Here is an 18,948-nt window from a genome sequence, read left to right as displayed (position 1 = left end):
TCCTCCTCCCATTGCTACTGAGCACTAAGAAACATTTAGCACAGAGACCGTGTGCACCCATCAACCAATTTCACTATTCATTCAGAGAGCAGATTACTCACTGGAGTTTGATATCTAGCTGGAAGATCTTGTAATAGATTTGCTAGCTGGAATCCCAGAGTCTCCAAGCCTGGCAGTGTAGGTAACATAAATTGCAAATGCCCAGCACCGATAAATTGGATCCTTCAATCCTGGTAAGCTTGTTTACTTAGGATAGGAAGATTATAGAAAAGAAAGGCTACGGTGCAATAAAAAGTATTTTCCAGCTCACATATATGAAGCAATAAAAAGCTTCCATACCCAGGTGCCACATACCAAGGTTTGTTGATTCATCAGCATAGATGGGGTGGGAGTTGTACATAAAAGTTGAGATGTGCATAATTTAACAGTTCCTTACACAAGGATTGGAAGCTTTGGTTTGCTTTTTGCCAAATATCTCTGTTTAGGTTAGGCACAGAATCGAAAAAAAAAGTTCCACTTACAGCAATATCAGAAAGGCAAGAAATTAGACCAAATCAACTTTAGAATTGGTATCTGCTCTGAAAGTGAAACGTGCACAAACTGCTTACTATATGTCTCGGTTTTAATGGCAATGAATATAATTGCTTAATTAACAAAAGGACACGATTCACCAGCATGCCTATTTTAAGATAGCAGATGTAAAAATATTTCAAATGATTTTATTTTTTAGCTGTTCTAAGATCACATTACGCTTGTGAATGTTGCTATAGTAATTGGAGAAGCTGTTTCTTGACTGGATAGAACTTTATAAGATTACATTAAATGCAAATTTAAAGAAACTGACCACTTTGAGATGCAGTGAATCTGGGTTCTCATTTCTCCTGTGTGCCCATCAGAGGTGCTGCTCTCATGCCTAGGGAGGGAAGGATGGCTGCTTGCATATCACTGGCAGCCCCTACTGGCCTACCAACAGCAGTAAGGGTGGACGTTGGAGGAACCCTTGTAGCCCCAGCCCCAGCACCGGCAAGGGGTAGCTGGCTTCCAAACATGACTGTGCGGAAAAGGGTGGGGCATAGCAGAGGTCAAGCTTGGTAATCATGGAAAATAGATGAAACTTGAACTTCTACGGGGAGAGATGTGAGAATCAATGGTCTGATGAGCAATGTTGCTGAATTTGTATCTAATCATCTTATCTTATAGATGAATACTGTAACAGAGACCGTCTCTCTCCAGATGTGTATGAAGAATCGGAGACTGATGTGTGTAATGAAGATAATTCAGTCCGAATATTTGTGGCCCTCTTTGACTATGATCCACTAACTATGTCTCCAAATCCTGATGCTGCAGAAGAGGAGTTGCCATTTAAGGAGGGACAAATCATTAAAGTAAGATCTTAACATTTTAAATAACATTAACATTTTATAATGTTTGAAGGTCCCAGCACATTTGAAAACATTCTGGTTCTTTTTCATCTTTTTAAAATCAGATATGGGCCATGGTTCCTGTATTCTAACAAACAGAGACCCCCAACTTGGCAGTAAAGCAGAGTCCCTGCATGAAGGGGATTGTTGTATCAGAAAAAAAATCCATTCAATCAAGATTTAATCACGTAATGATAGTCCAAGAAAACAAACCGGTAGCCGATCCAAGATGGCTGATGGCAACAAACACGAGGAGTTGAATCAGTAAAATAGGACTTTATTAAATCTTGCCCGACTCTGGCCGGGTTTTGCTCAACGAGCTGCCTCAGGGGCTATTGCAAACAAATAAGACACACATACATATATATATGAAACAACAAATAAAGTGAAATATAACAATATTGTATAAATAATAATAAATCATAATTAATAAATATGATAAAAACAAGTATACTATTGTACAAACATAAAAGATGTTAATTTTTAAACATACATATATAACGTTTATATATGTGTATGTAAAATCATCATAAAAATGAATGTGCATGTGTGTGTACAAATATCAAAATGACAAACAATAAACAGATAAAATACAGGAAGGAAACCGTGCTTACATATAAACAACTTGATAGATAAAAACTCAATGAGTGGGAAAAGAATTATATATAAAAATATATTCTATAAACTATTGTGTATCAAACATTATTGATAAATGTATACTAAAAACAAAGGAAGAACATATCTATATAAACTAGACAAAAAAATAAAGAAAAAAATATAAATTAAAAAATGAAAATTAAAAGGGGAACCAAGAGAGAAAAAAGGGGGGAAAAAAAGAAAGAAAAAGAAAGAATAATTCATCAAATACATACACCTATGATGACCAAGCCACATTGCCCCATATCTACAGAACCTTACATCCCATGAGCACCCCACCATATGTGTTACGTTGATGACCAAGCCACATTGTCACGTATCTACAGACGCTTTCATCCCATGAGGATCCCACCATACATGTTACTTTGATGACCAAGCCACATTGCCCCATATCTCAGACCCTTACATTCCATGAGCACACCACCGAGTAGATGTGACTCGGTTATTTACACTTTCGAATAATAGAAGGACTAGGGGGCATTCCATGAAGTTAGCAAGTAACACATTTAAGACTAATCGGAGAAAATTCTTTTTCACTCAACGCACAATAAAGCTCTGGAATGTGTTGCCAGAGGAGGTGGTTAGTGCAGTTAGTGTAGCTGGGTTCAAAAAAGGTTTGGATAAGTTCTTGGAGGAGAAGTCCATTAATGGCTATTAATCAATTATACTTAGGGAATAGCCACTGCTATTAATTGCATCAGTAGCATGGGTTCTTCTTAGTGTTTGGGTAATTGCCAGGTTCTTGTGGCCTGGTTTTGGCCTCTGTTGGAAACAGGATGCTGGGCTTGATGGACCCTTGGTCTGACCCAGCATGGCAATTTCTTATGTTCTTATGTAACAGGAGCCAATAATTTAACACCCATTTCATCTACTAAAATATTCCCAAATGCACAAAGTGAAAAAACAAATTTATTACCCTGCAGATGCACGATAAACGTTCAGGGAAATTTTAAGAAAAAGGTGATTCCTATCACCCTCTTTGCTGTGTAGCCCTTGCCACATCTGGAAGTAATCAACTTTCTCCCACGAAAGCAGTATCTTTTTTTTCCTGAAATTTAAGAACCAAGTGCTTATCACACTGTGAACTGAAGAACTCAATAGCCTCCAGTGGTCTATACTAACCTTGTATGTTAAAATCTCTTGGAGTAATTTTCTGGACATACCATCAGTACAATCATTATCGTTATTCAAGATGAGAGCAAGGGTATTTGCAGTGGATTCCCTTATGGAATAATTAAGGTTGGAAACTCAGATTCATAGATTTAGAAAGCATGTAAAAATGTTGCTGTTTATGCAAGCATTGGCTCTGACTAATTAAGTGACTGAATTAATGGCTGTAAGTTAGCCAATTGGTGATTGATCTAATAAATATGAGCCTGCCTATGTTTGCGATGGAATTATAGGCAAGGGAATGTGCTGGAGCCATTAGAGGAGGTGGCGGTGCAACTGCTTTTGATCCATCACTGGGAGATGATTTATTTGTGTTTTGTTTGTTAATCCAGATGTTTACGAGTTTTAATGTGTATTTTTGTACTCTACTTAGTTCGAGTAGCTAGAGCAAGTTATAAAGAGTCCATTCCTCTTTTCTCATCCCACCTCTTTACAAGGTACATAGTACATTTTAGAAATGGAAATTACAATCTCAGGTGGTATCTTTAAGACTTCACTCAAATACTTAACAGTTGGCTGTGAGATATCAGCCCTGGTTTCTTTTGAAAATTCAATAGCTGCAGATTTCTAGATGTGATATAATTTTCCAAGCACTCCAGCTTGTTATCAAACTTAATATGAGCCACCCCATATACCTACAAAATGGAAACCTGAGATTTCTTAGCAGCAGCCTGTCTTTTAAATTCAATCTCCCCTTCCTGTTCAATTAGCTTGGCTACCACTCTTGAGTAAAGATACATAATGAGAAAAAGAATGAACATCTGGTCCTAAGTGTCGCCAGCATGGAGAATAATCACCGATACAGCTTCCAGAGTCACAAACTTGGGCTATGGAGAGATTTCAACTGGGTATGCAACTCAACCCACTCGGAGAGAAACTACCACTAGCATTGCTGGCCTTCTCCAACCTAAATCACCATCCTACTTCTCTACACCATCCTACTTCTCTACAGTCGATGCCATATATGCTCCTGTTGACTTTATTCCACATTGCAATTATCCTCTCCTCCAACTTCCAAAGCTGCTAGAACCCCGATAGACCCGGTGTTCCCTCAACTTCTCTCTCTTCTCCCTGAGTCGGACTATTTGTTGCCACCCATGTTTTGGATTTCTCCAAAATTGGAAACCTGAGAGGTCCTGCTGCCAGAGTTGAGCGTTGTATCCAGTTTTAGGTAAAGCTCATTGTATCCCACCTCCAGACAGCACTACCTCATCTGAACATGAATGTCCATTGGCCCCTGAACCACTGAAGCAACTTTTCCCAGTTGGTTTTTAATTTTCCCTTTCTTCTTCACAATGGTGAAAGAGAAAAAAAAGAGAAACAAACAGGTAAACTTTCTAGAAGGGAATTTGGATCTCAGGAGCACTCAAGCTCAGCATCTGTCCTTAGTAGCTATCTCTATTTTTTTTTTTATATATGCCACATAATCCGAATTTCTAAGCAATTTACAGTAAAAATATACATATGTAATTATCCATGGCATAATGATAGACCTGTCTGATAATTACTTAGCTATCCTGATATTTGCTGCTAGCTATCTTGATCTTTCCCTGAAAAAATATTTTCTGATGATGTTCCTGGGTTTGCCTCACTAGAACTTGATATGGTGACTTCTTGTTCTAGAGCATTTTTTTCTCTGAAAAAGTTTTTTTTTATACCTGAAGTACTTTAATTTCATTATCATATTCCAATTTATCCTTTCTTCTACGGCATAACTCCTCCAGTCTGTCATATACCTTAGCAGAAATGCACAATTGAATCTTTATGGGTAGAAATCCCTTGTGTGTCGGGGAAGACTATAGTGATAGGAGTATACTATTGTCTACCTGGTCAAGATGGTGAGACTGACAGTGAAATGCTAAGAGAAATTAGGGAAGCTAACCAAATTGGTAGTGCGGTAATAATGGGAGACTTCAATTACCAGCAAAAACCGGTGCAAGAACACACTTAGGCAATCCACCTTCAAATATAAATAGTCTTTAATAGAAAGTCTTTCATTCAATGTAATCGGCAACTCCACATAAACTTGCAAATATGATTTAGATTGGTCCCCCGACACGGGTCCGTGTTTCGCTTTGTCGCTGCATCGGGAGGGGCCACAGATATAAATATCAATCTACAACAAAAAGAGTAACAACTGGTGGATCGCTAGAAATATAGAGGCTACATGGCTTATAACATGCATTAAGACAGTACATACCTTTCAAACCAATCCGGGAGCGCAAAGCGCCCCCAGTGGAAAACGCTTTTAAAGAGCAGAATTTGGCGCCAAACCTCCATGACATCGCGAGACTGCCTAGCCAATCAGGACGAAGAATACATTAACTGAATAAATGGACCACTTTGAGTCCATTTGGATTTACCCTTCAGAATGGAACACCCATATTCATTTGTGGCTAAGATTCATTGACGATGTATTTATTATATGGGGGGGACGGAAGTACAATTTTATCTTTTTCTAGACTGGTTAAATTCAGTGAATACTAACATCCAATTCAATTCTTCTATTGACCCGGTCCAAATATCTTTTTTGGATATCTTAATATCAGTCAAGGAGGGTAAGTTCAATACTTCTTTATTCAGGAAAGACACAGATCGGAATACCCTTTTGTCATACACTAGTTTTCATCCCCGTCCTTTAAGAGACAATATTCCTATAGGCCAATTTTTGCGGCTCCGGCGTCTCTGTTCCTCACGGGCAGATTTTTTACAACAATCACATGATATGACAAATCGCTTTTTGGAGAGGGGGTACCCGTTGAGAGTGGTAAAGAAGGCTTTTAAACGAGCTTTATACTCTCAACGAGAGTGGTTATTTTTGCCCTCTTCTCACCAAGATGATGTAAGTCACAACTGTATATTACCTTTTTCAACTATTAGTCATAAGGTACGACTGTTAATCCGGAGGCACTGGCAAGCTCTTGCACTTTCTAATCTACTTCATGGCTCAATGCGCTTTACTTTTAGGCGGGCAAGAAATCTGCGGGACCAATTGGTTCATGCATCTTTTACTTGCTCCGATACTGACTTTGGGTCCGCTAGGGGGCATGGTCCATGTGGTCATTGTTTGATGTGTACCCACACTTCGGTCCGGTCTGAATATATTCACCCTATTTCTGGTCAAGTTTTCCCATTACGTGCACAGTCTGATTGTACCTCTAGAGGGGTCATATATGCTGTCCAATGCCCTTGCCCTCTGGTATATGTGGGCAAAACGACCCGCATGGTGAAAACCAGAATTATTGAACATTGTTCGAATATCCGTTTGTCCAGAATAGATGAACCTCTGGTTAGCCACTGGGCACAAAATAATCATGCCATCTCTGATCTCTCTTTCTTGGTCCTGGAGGTGGTCCCCCGACATCCGAGAGGGGGAGACTATCCTGGGATGCTTGGAAGACGAGAACAGAGGTGGATTTTTACTTTAGACACAATTACCCCTAAGGGTCTGAATAGGGAAATAGAATGGCATTTATTCAGTTAATGTATTCTTCGTCCTGATTGGCTAGGCAGTCTCACGATGTCATGGAGGTTTGGCGCCAAATTCTGCTCTTTAAAAGCGTTTTCCACTGGGGGCGCTTTGCGCTCCCGGATTGGTTTGAAAGGTATGTACTGTCTTAATGCATGTTATAAGCCATGTAGCCTCTATATTTCTAGCGATCCACCAGTTGTTACTCTTTTTGTTGTAGATTGATATTTATATCTGTGGCCCCTCCCGATGCAGCGACAAAGCGAAACACGGACCCGTGTCGGGGGACCAATCTAAATCATGTTTGCAAGTTTATGTGGAGTTGCCGATTACATTGAATGAAAGACTTTCTATTAAAGACTATTTATATTTGAAGGTGGATTGCCTAAGTGTGTTCTTGCACCGGTTTTTGCTGATACTTGCTTATGTGCAAGGTTTGCTTCTGTCTTGGAAGACTTCAATTACCCCAATACTTACTGGGTAAATGTATCTTCGGTACATCCTAGAGATATAAAGTTCCTGGATGGAATAAATGACATTTTTATGGAGCAATTGGTTCAGGAATAGACAAGAGGGAGCAATTTTAGATCTAATTCTCAGTGGAGCACAGGATTTGGTGAGAGAGGTAAAGGTGGTGGGGCCGCTTGGCAATAGTGATCATAATATGATAAAATTTGAATTAATGACTGGAAGGGGGACAGTAAACAAATCCACGGCTCTCATTCTAAACTTTCAAAAGGGAAACTTTGATAAAATGAGAAAAATTGTAAGAAAAAAAACTGAAAGGAGCAGCTACAAAGGTAAAAAGTGTGCAGGAGGACGTGGTCATTGTTTAAAAAAAATACCATCCTAGAAGCACAGTCCAGATGTATTCCACACATTAAAAAAGGTGGAAAGAAGGCAAAATGATTACCGGCATGGTTAAAAGGGGAGATGAAAGAAGCTATTTTAGCCAAAAGATCTTCATTCAAAAATTGGAAGAAGGATCCAACAGAAGAAAATAGGATAATGCATAAGCGTTGGCAAGTTAAATGTAAGACATTGAGATAAGACAGGCTAAGAGAGAATTTGAAAAGAAGTTGGCTGTAGAGGCAAAAACTCACAGTAAAAACTTTAAAAAATATATCCGAAGCAGAAAGCCTGTGAGTGAGTCAGTTGGACCGTTAGATGATCGAGGGGTTAAAGGGGCACTTAGAGAAGATAAGGCCATTGCAGAAAGATTAAATGATTTCTTTGCTTCGGTGTTTACTAAAGAGTATGTTGGGGAGATACCCATTCCAGAGAAGGTTTTCATGGGTAATGATTCAGATGGACTGGACCAAATCACGGTAGGCCTGATTGATAAACTGAAGAGTAGTAAATCACCTGGACTAAGTGGTATACACCCCAGGGTTCTGAAGGAACTAAAAAAAATGAAATTTCAGACCTATTAGTAAAAATTTGTAACCTATCTTTAAAATCATCCATTGTACCTAAAGACTGGAGGATAGCTAATGTAACCCCACTATTTAAAAAGGGCTCCAGGGGCGATCCGGGAAACTACAGACCAGTTAGCCTGTCTTCAGTGCTAGGGAAAATAGTGGAAAGTGTTCTAAGCATCAGAATCACAGAACATATAGAAAGACATGGTTTAATGGAACAAAGTCAGCATGGCTTTACCCAAGGCAAGTCTTGCTTCACAAATCTGCTTCACTTTTTTGAAGAAGTTAATAAACATGTGGATAAAGGTGAACCGGTAGATGTAGTGTACTTGGATTTTCAGAAGGCGTTTGATAAAGTTCCTCATGAGAGGCTTCTAGGAAAAGTAAAAAGTCATGGTATAGGTGGCGATGTCCTTTCGTGGATTACAAACTGGCTACAAACGTGGATTACAAACTGGCTAAAAGACAGGAAACAGAGAGTAGGATTAAATGGACAATTTTCTCAGTGGAAGGGAGTGGGCAGTGGAGTGCCTCAGGGATCTGTATTGGGACCCTTACTTTTCAATATATTTATAAATGATCTGGAAAGAAATAAGACGAGTGAGGTAATCAAATCTGCAGATGATACAAAATTGTTCAGTGTAGTTACATCACAAGCAGATTGTGATAAATTGCAGGAAGACCATGTGAGACTGGAAAATTGGGCATCCAAATGGCAGATGAAATTTAATGTGGATAAGTGCAAAGAGATGCATATAGGGAAAAATAACCCATGCTATAGTTACACAATGTTAGGTTCCATATTAGCTGCTACCACCCATGAAAGATCTAGGCGTCATAGTGGATAACGCATTGAAATCGTCGGTTCAGTGTGCTGCGGCAGTCAAAAACGCAAACAGAATGTTGGGAATTATTAGGAAGGGAATGATGAATAAAACAGAAAATGTCATAATGCCTCTGTATCGCGCCATGGTGAGACCCCACCTTGAATACTGTGTACAATTCTGGTCGCCGCATCTCAAAAAAGATAAAGTTGCGACGGAGAAGGTACACAGAACGGCAACCAAAATGATAAGGGGAATGGAACAGCTCCCCTATGAGGAAAGACTAGAGGTTAGGACTTTTCAGCTTGGAGAAGAGAAGGCTGAGGGGGGATATGATAGAGGTATTTAAAATCATGAGAGGTCTAGAACGGGTAGATGTGAATCGGTTATTTAGTCATTGAGATAATAGAAAGACTAGGAGGCACTCCATGAAGTTAGCATGTGGCACATTTAAAACTAATCGGAGAAAGTTCTTCTTCACTCAACGCACAATTAAACTCTGGAATTTGTTGCCAGAGGATGTGGTTAGTGCAGTTAGTGTAGCTGGGTTTAAAAAAGGATTGGTAACATGAAATAGACTTAGTTTTGGGGTACTTGCCAGGTTCTTATGGCCTGGATTGGCCACTGTTGGAAACAGGATGCTGGGCTTGATGGACCCTTGGTCTGACCCACTATGGCATGTTCTTAAGTAGAGATAAGGAAGATATGCTGCACACCTGACATGCTTTGTCTTTATAGATATGACAAGCAAGTTTCTAGCGAAAGCTTGTATTTCCTTAAGAAATTTACTATACTGTACAATTTATTTTATTAGGTATCCCATTTGGACATGGGGCCTAGATAATGAGGACAAACAGATGTGGGGGGTGTTCTCCAAAATTATTTATCTACAGAGAGTACTTAGCTGGTTTATCTTTTGCATATTAATAATGCTGGAGCCACTGTTGGAGCCAGGATACTGGGTTAAATAGATCATTTGTCTGACTATGCATGGCCATTCTTATTGCTTTATATTCTGAATGACTGCCTGAATCTCATCCAGTCTGATTCATTTAGGCAGTCTAATCTTCATCTCCACGTTTGTAAAGAATTCCTCTGCCCCACAGCTCCTTTGCCAAGCTCATGGGTGGAGTTGAAAAAAGATCCATGGGTCTGCTGGTGCTATTTTCCAAGATGGCACCAGCAGGGCAGGCCTGGCGATTCCTCCTGCCCCCTCAACACTGAGGTAAGCAGGGAGATGACCCCCATAGTGGAACTTTACAAGGACAGGGCTTAATAGGCATGGGCTTTTTAAACATTTACACAACAGAATAGGGAGAGAGACTGACTAATTGTCACAGATCACCAAGGAATGTTTCAGGGGGAGGGGGGGGGTCTTTTTATTAATAGGCAGTGGCAGCTTTGATGGGGAGACTCCTACTTTTGAGCAGGAGATATTAAAGTATTTACTTTCCAACAACACGTTGTGTCCTCTTAACTGGCACCTTAGGATCATTGGCATGAATGTTAACATTTTCTTGCTCCTAGGGGAAACAGCTTTAGAGACAGTGCTAAGGTTTCCAAACCCGTCCTGGGGGACCCCCAGCCAGCCACATTTTCAGGATATCCAGAATGAATACGCATGAGAAATTTTCATGCATATTCATGGTGGATATGCTGACAACTGTCTTCCTGGTTAGATTTGGAAACCATTGTAGTTAACTTTCCAGGAATAAAAGTTTGCAAAATTGAACACAAACCTTGCTCTGCTGTTGGCATTCTGAACTGCTTTACAAGCATTTGCATGCAACACACCTCTCTAGCATGGCTATTCTCAACCCACTCTTCTAGACACACCTAAGCAGTCTTCAGAATATCCACAATAAATATGCATGAAATAGATCTGCATCCAATGGAGGCGGTGCATGAAAATCTCTCTCATGAATATTTATTTTAGATATCCTGAAAACCTGACTAGGTAGGTATAGCCCAAGAACCACTGCTTTACCATTTCTGCATTGTGTAGATTTAGGAACTGGGATTACATAGAAACAAGATGGCAGAAAAAGACTGTATGGCCTATCCAGGCTGCCCATCTACCCAACTAATTTAGTTTTACAATTCCTATCACATTTATCCCATGCTTTCTTGAAATCAGATACTATTTTTTGTCTCCATATCTTTCAGTGGGAGGCTGTTTCATTCCTCCCTTACCATCGCTGTAAAAAAAATATTTTCTAAGATTATTCCAGCCTCTATCACCTTTCACTCTCATCCCATAATCCCTCTCTTTCTAGAACCTCCTTTGTGCTGAAAGCTTGCCTCCTGTGCATAGAAACCTTGGAGGAATTTATATGTCTCTGTCATATCTCCCCTCTCTCTCTTTCTTCGAGGATATACATGTTTAGATATTTAAGTCTCCCCATATGCATTAGAATGAAGATTTTAGTTAGTAGTTAGTAGCCACCCTCTAGACTAAATCCAACTAGTTTATATCATTTTGAAGGTGCGGACTCCACCATTGTACACGGTATTCCAAATGAGGTCTCACCAGTGATCTACAGACGAGTACTATTGCCTTTCTTTTTCTGGTGACCATTTCTCTCCCTGTGCAGCCAAGCATCAGCCTGGCTTTTGCTGACACTATATGCATTTGTTTGGTTATCTTAAGATCATTAGATACAAATCACTTCTAGCTCCTGCTCTTCTTTCGTGCTTAGAATTTCATCCCAAATACTGTACTTCTCCCTTTGCAGCATTATGCATTTAGGCTGCCAAAAAAACATTTTGGGGCAGATTTTCAAAGGGTTATGTGCACCGGGCTTGAAAAAAATGGGCGGTCTGGGGGTGGGGCCAGAGGCCTTTCCAAGGCCACTCGGCCGGGGGATTGTGTGCCTGCAGTCAGCCTGCAGGCGTAACTTGTGAGATAAAGGTACGGGTTGTTTTTTTCCGGGCTGGTGGAAGGGACAGGTAGAGGAAGAGAGGGGAAGGTGGGGGAGGGAACAAGGAAAGCCAGCTGGTCTCTCAGAGGGCTTGGTGCACCCCCTTGCGCACGCTGACCCAATTTTATAGCATGCACGTGACTGCGCGCACATGTTATAAAATCAGGCGTACATTTGTGTGCACCGGGAAGCGCGCACAAATGTACGCCACGCGCGTACCTTTTAAAATCTGACCCTTTTGGTTTTAAGCATGAAATCTTAATGGAGAGATGCTAGACCATTCCTTGAGCTTTGCTAGATCTCTGTCTACCCTGTTGCAGATTTTGTTATCTTCGGCAAAAAGACAAGCCTTTCCTGACAATCTTTCCCTAATGTTGTTCACAAAAATGTTGAAAAGAACCAATCCAAGGCCTTCAGCTCAGAGCGAACTCCATTTACCATTACCTTCTGTTACCACCCACTCAACCACTTTCTAACCCTGTCACTCTGAAGCCCATACCCAGGGCGCACAATTTATTTACGTCACTTTTGCAGGACACATTGAAGTTGCAAGTTCCCCACCTCATTTTAATTTTTGCTGCACAGTAAATGCTGTTTACCTCACACAAATATTAAGGCCCAATTTTAAAAGGGCTGCACGCATAAGAACATAAGAACATGCCATACTGGGTCAGACCAAGGGTCCATCAAGCCTAGCATCCTGTTTCCAACAGAGGCCAATCCAGGCCATAAGAACCTGGCAAGTACCCAAAAACTAAGTCTATTCCATGTTACCATTGCTAATGGCAGTGGCTATTCTCTAAGTGAACTTAATAGCAGGTAATGGACTTCTCCAAGAACTTCTCCAATCCTTTTTTAAACACAGCTACACTAACTGCACTAACCACATCCTCTGGCAACAAATTCCAGAGTTTAATTGTGTGTTGAGTAAAAAAGAACTTTCTCCGATTAGTTTTAAATGTGCCCCATGCTAACTTCATGGAGTGCCCTCTAGTCTTTCTACTATCCGAAAGAGTAAATAACCGATTCACATCTACCCATTCTAGACCGGGGGTTACGCACATGGCTAGGCCTTGTGCATGCTGTGCGCATTTTAGAACAGGCCCAGCCACATGCGTATCCCTCATTACGTGCAGAAGGGCCGGGCCCTGCAAAAAGGGTGGGCCAGGGGTGTGGTCGGGGAGGGGGTGGGCCAGAACAGGGCCATTAGCCACTGACCCAGGGCAGCACGCACTGAGTTTGCTGCTGCTTCGCAGGAGTAACGTAAAAAAAACCAAAAAAATTCTTATAGCTAGGATAGGGATCGGGGCAGAAAGATGGGAAAAGGTAGGAAGGTTAGGTAGGGGTATAGGGAAAAGTATTTTATAACATGTGTGCGCATATTATAAAATCAGCACATCCATGTGCGCATATTTAAAAAAAAAATCTACCTTTTAGTGAATCGACTTTTGCTCTCCAATATGACACACATTTTATGTCCCAAATCTATTGTTTTGGAAAATGTTTCCTAAGTCTTATCTTCCTATAAGTCAATTCATTAGGTTATACAGGCAGTGGTCACTCCTCTAAAATTCAATATTAGAGATCTGCTTTCCAGTTCATTGACATAGCTGCACGTTTACAAACGCTACTGCTACAAAACTTAAGGAAATTCCATTTTAATTCACTGGGATTCATGTGCCATCTAGAGGACGTGGGGGGTAGAAGGTGGAAGGAAAGTTATATTGTTACAAATTTTAATTATCCAATGAAGAGGTTCCTGCTGAAACTCTCAAATTTGTGCAATTGAGAGACTTTTATTACTTAGGATTTCTCCCTGCCTTTTTAAAATCAAATTTCCCTGCATTCTCCCTCCCAGCTTTAACGGCCATGAATACTGCGGTTGTTACCTGGGCAGTTAGTATAGGCTCCTGTCTGTCCTCCTCTAGATGGGGAAGTTCGAAGCTTGTGCCAGTATCGCCCCCTCTGGAGGAACAACACTGTAGTAAGGTTGGGGTCATGTCTGCAGCACCTGGCGCAGTATCCCTCATGGATGGAATTCATTGTTAAGCCAGTAGTAGATGACAGTAGCAGCTTTGATGGGGAGACATTCTCTCCTTTTCGGCAGGAGGTGTTAAAGCATTTACTTTCCAAGAGCAAGAAATGGTTGCAGGGGGGGATCTCGCATTAGATAGGGTAAATCTTACTCCAAAATATTAGAAACATTACACAAAATGGTTTCTCAAGCTACTATGTTCATTATAAATGTATTTGACTCTGATAAAGGGGTAGTGTGAGATTTTTTTTTTTTTAGAAAGACTTTTTTTTGTTTTTAAGGCTTAGGATACAGGTATTCCCTGATGTTGCTGGGTGACAGCTTAGGAGGTAAAAGTTTAGGGCCGGATTTTAAAACGCCTATGTACGCAAATCCATTGGACTTACATGCACAGGTGGGGTTCTGTGTGCCCGGTCTATTTTAGAAAGGCCCGGCGATGCACATAAAGCCCCAGGACCATGGCCATTTGCAACTGTGTCAGAGGATCGTGTGCTGGGTGCCAGCGTGCGCAACCTGTGCCTGCCCCTAGGCTGGAGCAGGTAAAACCATTTTGGGGGAGGGGCTGAGAACAGGGGAAGGCCAAGGGCGGATGTTATAAAATTTGTGTCCATGTGCGCACAAGTTTATAAAATCTACCCCTTCGTGGCCTAAAGTGCTTTCACTTAAGTATGTGCATTCATTTCCATGTTTATGCATGTAACTCATGGACTTTATAAAACTTGTATAAAAACAGCTAGGGGGCACATAACTTGTTATTAATAGTATATGCATACTATCTGTTGTGTGCAATATAAAGTCTTGCTTTATGCATATAAATAAAACTAATGCACATGCCTATGACTTACTGGAAAATGTATGTGTTGATTGTCCTATAGCTGTCTAATTCATTATCAGGGATGGTACCAAAAAACAAAGCAGAAGCTGATCCAAGATAGCTATGCAGTGATAAAAATGAAGAAGAGGATTGGAATATAAAGAACTTTTATTAAGTTCTGCCCGAGTCGGGCCGAGTTTCACTCTTCAGGGAGCTGCCTCGGGGGCTACTGCGTGAAAGAAATTCAAGTAGAAGGATTCCAGTCGGTGAAGAAACGGGTAATGCATACGGTATATTCTTGTCAAACACATTTGCTGACACCTCCACAAGCGCACATACTTTTAAATATAAGGTATCGAGTGTTGAATCTTTTCGCACATTGTGAACTTAATATGAAAAGTGTACTTATTGCTGGAAGCCACGCTAGTATTGCGAGAGACTATGATAGTGACTACTATACTCCACGGCGCGCTGGAAGCTGCTGCGCGCCGTGGAGTTTGACAAGAATATACTGTATGCATTACCCGTTTCTTCACCGACTGGAATCCTTCTACTTGAATTTCTTTCACGCAGTAGCCCCCGAGGCAGCTCCCTGAAGAGTGAAACTCGGCCCGACTCGGGCAGAACTTAATAAAAGTTCTTTATATTCCAATCCTCTTCTTCATTTTTAATTCATTATCAGGGAATTAACTATAAGTTCTTGGAACCAGATTACCTTGGGGTATTTTAAAAAGGTTAAGACTGAAGCCATAGTCATCAGCTCTCAGCATTAGATTAACTACATTCAATTTTCTAAAAGGGTCTTTTAGGATTGCTTAGTATCGAATTTGTACTTTACCTAAAATAGTTTGATTAGTGCAGCTCTGGTTTAATTTTCAATTTTTTTTTTCCATTTTTCAGTTAATTCCATTGGGAATTATTGGTACGGGAATTTTCCTTCATTTGTATATTTAAATTTTGAATTTTTTTTGTTAAAATGTTTCTCTTATGGATACATTTGTATTTTATTAACAAAGTAGTTCTTGTAATATTGAAATTACAAGCACAAAACAACCTTCCAGGGATGTCTGGAAAAGGGTTTATTTTGTGCACCTATGACAGAGTATGCAGCCTACTAGCATTCATAAGATGTAGTACAGATTAGCAACATGTCAAGGTACCTCTAGAAGTTTTTTTTTAATCAGACCAATGGCACCAAGTAGAACTGGAGCTATTTTGTATCTTTCTGCTCCATTTTCTTGGTCTGATTGCATCATTGTTGTAGTTAAGGATCTTCTCTTTCCATATATTTACAGAATGGTCATGGGGTGCTGACATTATTAGCACAGCTAGACCAGTGTCCCAGATCATCACAATGTCTTCATTCATTCTTTTCCCCTGGCTGAGCTGCATCAGCTTATTTGTTCTTTCCATCTACAGGCCTTCTGACATCAGTACATCAGACCTTGCAACAAGAGGTGTAAACATTTCCACTTCTATTTGATAGAAGCTGCATCTAGTTTTTCCTATTCGTGCTGTGAACCATTGTGGTGGAAGTCTGTCTTATGCTGCAATTATCATTTTAAGTTTAAATTCACAGCACTTTAGCCATTCTTGTGTTAGAGTTTGATTAACTTAGGGTTGCAGCAGTTACACAATCTCCCACCGTAGTTTTGTTTTTGCTAACTTTTTTTTTTTTTTGCTGGCCTGAGTCTCTTGTTGCCGCTCATGGGTTGGTAGAGTCTCACTCATTCTTTCTACTTATTGAAACAATTTCCCAAACATAAGGGCAGCAATTAGATTTTACTTGTTCACTTTCATACTTTATCCCTTTTTGAGCATTTGGATCTGTTAATGCTAATAGGTATGCTTGAAGGTCTGTACTATAATCTGATAAAGCCTAACCTAGCTTCAGCTCTTGCAATGTACAATCTTGGCCTACACAGATTCTTATAAATTTCTTGGTGGGCAGGGTATTCTCTTCTTCTTACATTCATGTTTTGAGGTCTTTAATTGGCCCAGTCTACAATTCCAAAATAGGCACAGATGGTGATTAATAACATGTATCTTATTTTTATTTATTTATTTATTTATACATACTTTTCATATTACATATGTATATCAATGTCTTGTACATTATTCAATGCTTAGCTATAGTTATAGATTCCAACACTAGAATAACATCTCTATTTAATTTAACCCAAATATTCCTCGATGGTTGGAACAAAACTTATTATTAATCAATTGTTATTTCAGATAAATAAATCAGAGCACTTTTTGGCTTCATAGAAGAAATCTCAAAACAGAAACAAAACATTTTGATAACCAGCTACCATACAATTAGTTCACTTTCATTCCCTGTGTATCAAGGCTCAACTGGTGACGAGGTTACTGGGACACGAGATTCAACAAAATGATTTAGATGTTCCACCTAGGTAAAAACAAAAGATTCTGTTCCTCTTTTTAATACACAGCAGCATGGGTATTTTAAAGTAAAGGAAAATCCTAATGACAGCACTTTTTGTCTCAATTCAAGAAATTTTTTCCTTTTTTGACGTGTAATTACTGATAAATCAGGGAATATTTTTACATTTTGTCCCAAATATGTTATAGGGAATTTCTGAAAGTAAGTTTTCATTAATATGCTAATATCAGTTGTAGTTACTAAAGAAACAATTAATGTTTCTCTCTCCAAAACTTGAACCTCTGAATTTTCCAAAAAGCTAGTTAAGTTAGCTGGAACTGAAACTGCTAATCCAGAAGTTCTCTTTCTTATAAAGAAACAGGAATTTATCGATATCATATTACTTTCAGTAAAACCCAGAACTTCAGTTAGGAATCTTTTAAAAGAAATATATGGGATTTCTCCAGCTATTCTAGGAAAATTAATTACTCTTAAATTTAATTGTCTAGCATTATTTTCAATAAGTTCCAGTCTCCTGGATGACAAAGCCTGATCTTTAAATTAATGCTACGTTAACAGCTTGTATAGATCTAATATTCCCTTCCATTGAATCCATTCTAGTATCAATCTCATTAACTTGTTGTTGTACTTCTACAAACTGCTGTGTTAACCTTGAGGATACAGTATCTATCTTACTCTCCAATCTGTTGACAGTCTCGTTCAATCCACTGACCAAGTCCCATATTGATGCCAGAGTGACCATTTCAGGTTTAGGTGTTTTAGGCCTTACATCCACAAGATGTTCCAAATGAGAGAAATCCTGATGGCTCTTAGCAGGCACTTCTGCTATTTTATCTAAACTCTCAAATGCCAAATCCGCTACACCAGTAGCTCCCTCTAATGCTAACGGTTGACCAACCACTACGGTAGGTTCCACTGCTGCTACTCCATTGGCGAGAGGTTGGATAGGTGGAGGGCGCACAACAGGGCTAAGGGAAACCTCCTCCTGGGGAGCCTCCTGTTCTTCTACCAGAAGGCTACCACGGATTCACTGGGGCCCTTCAAATCTAATTGTTGCATAAATCTATCTATTTCCAGTTGCAATAGGGGAGGTAAGGGCTCAGAGGGAAACACCCTTACATTCCCTTTCCGTTTAGCAGGCATTATAACCAAGTAACAAAGCAAATAATTGAAAATAGAGATTTACCGGTGCTGTCCAAGTCCAAAAGGCTCAGCTGTTGAGGACGGACCTTCTCCTCCTGCTCGGCCTGCTCCGGACTAAGCCGGCTTTGGTGACACGGCGGTGGAGCGCCGCTACCGCGCCGATTTCAATGCGCTCCGGCTCCTCCCCTCACGTTCATGTGGGCCTCTCAGCTGTGTTCCGGGCTGAATCAGGGGACTGCAGGTACCGGTCTCTCGTCTGTATCAGCTCTACCGCGCCGATTTTCAATGCGCTCCGGCTCCTCCCCTCACATTCACGTGGGCCTCTCAGCTGTGTTCCGGGCTGAATCAGGGGACTGCAGGTACCGGTCTCTCCACATGTATCTTATTTTAAAAGCACTTTTTACAGTTGCAGGCTCCTGTAGTATTCTTTACTGAATTTTTCTCTTAACTTACCCTGGATTGTTACATTATCTACTCCTAGATAATTTATAACCCCTAACTGCTCAAGTTTTGTTAGGCTTCAGTCAAAACAATGGATTGCAGTTTTGCTTCTTTTTTTCTGAAAAGGTGGTCAACGTACTGCACTTATTTATCATCGGAGCTGTTCACTATCGGCCTGATTTTAAAAAGCATTTACTCGAGTAAAAACCAGGTTTACTGGAGTAAATT

The 18,948-nt window shown here is 40.1% G+C and overlaps 1 protein-coding gene across 13 annotated transcripts in view; it reads left to right on the top strand.

The window, feature by feature from the left end:
* The window catches only part of RIMBP2 (RIMS binding protein 2), a 438,584-nt gene that overhangs the window by 357,564 nt on the left and 62,072 nt on the right, over window positions 1-18,948 (top strand). For all 13 annotated transcript variants that reach the window (XM_029619910.1, XM_029619911.1, XM_029619907.1 and 10 more), the window contains one exon: window positions 1,201-1,385. In XM_029619910.1, coding sequence (XP_029475770.1) covers window positions 1,201-1,385 — 185 coding nt within the window. The remainder of the gene's footprint in view (window positions 1-1,200; window positions 1,386-18,948) is intronic.

This window comes from Rhinatrema bivittatum, chromosome 11 (genome assembly GCF_901001135.1).
Source record: "Rhinatrema bivittatum chromosome 11, aRhiBiv1.1, whole genome shotgun sequence".
NCBI lineage: Eukaryota > Metazoa > Chordata > Amphibia > Gymnophiona > Rhinatrematidae > Rhinatrema > Rhinatrema bivittatum.
This window is presented reverse-complemented; position numbering and strand designations above follow the sequence as displayed.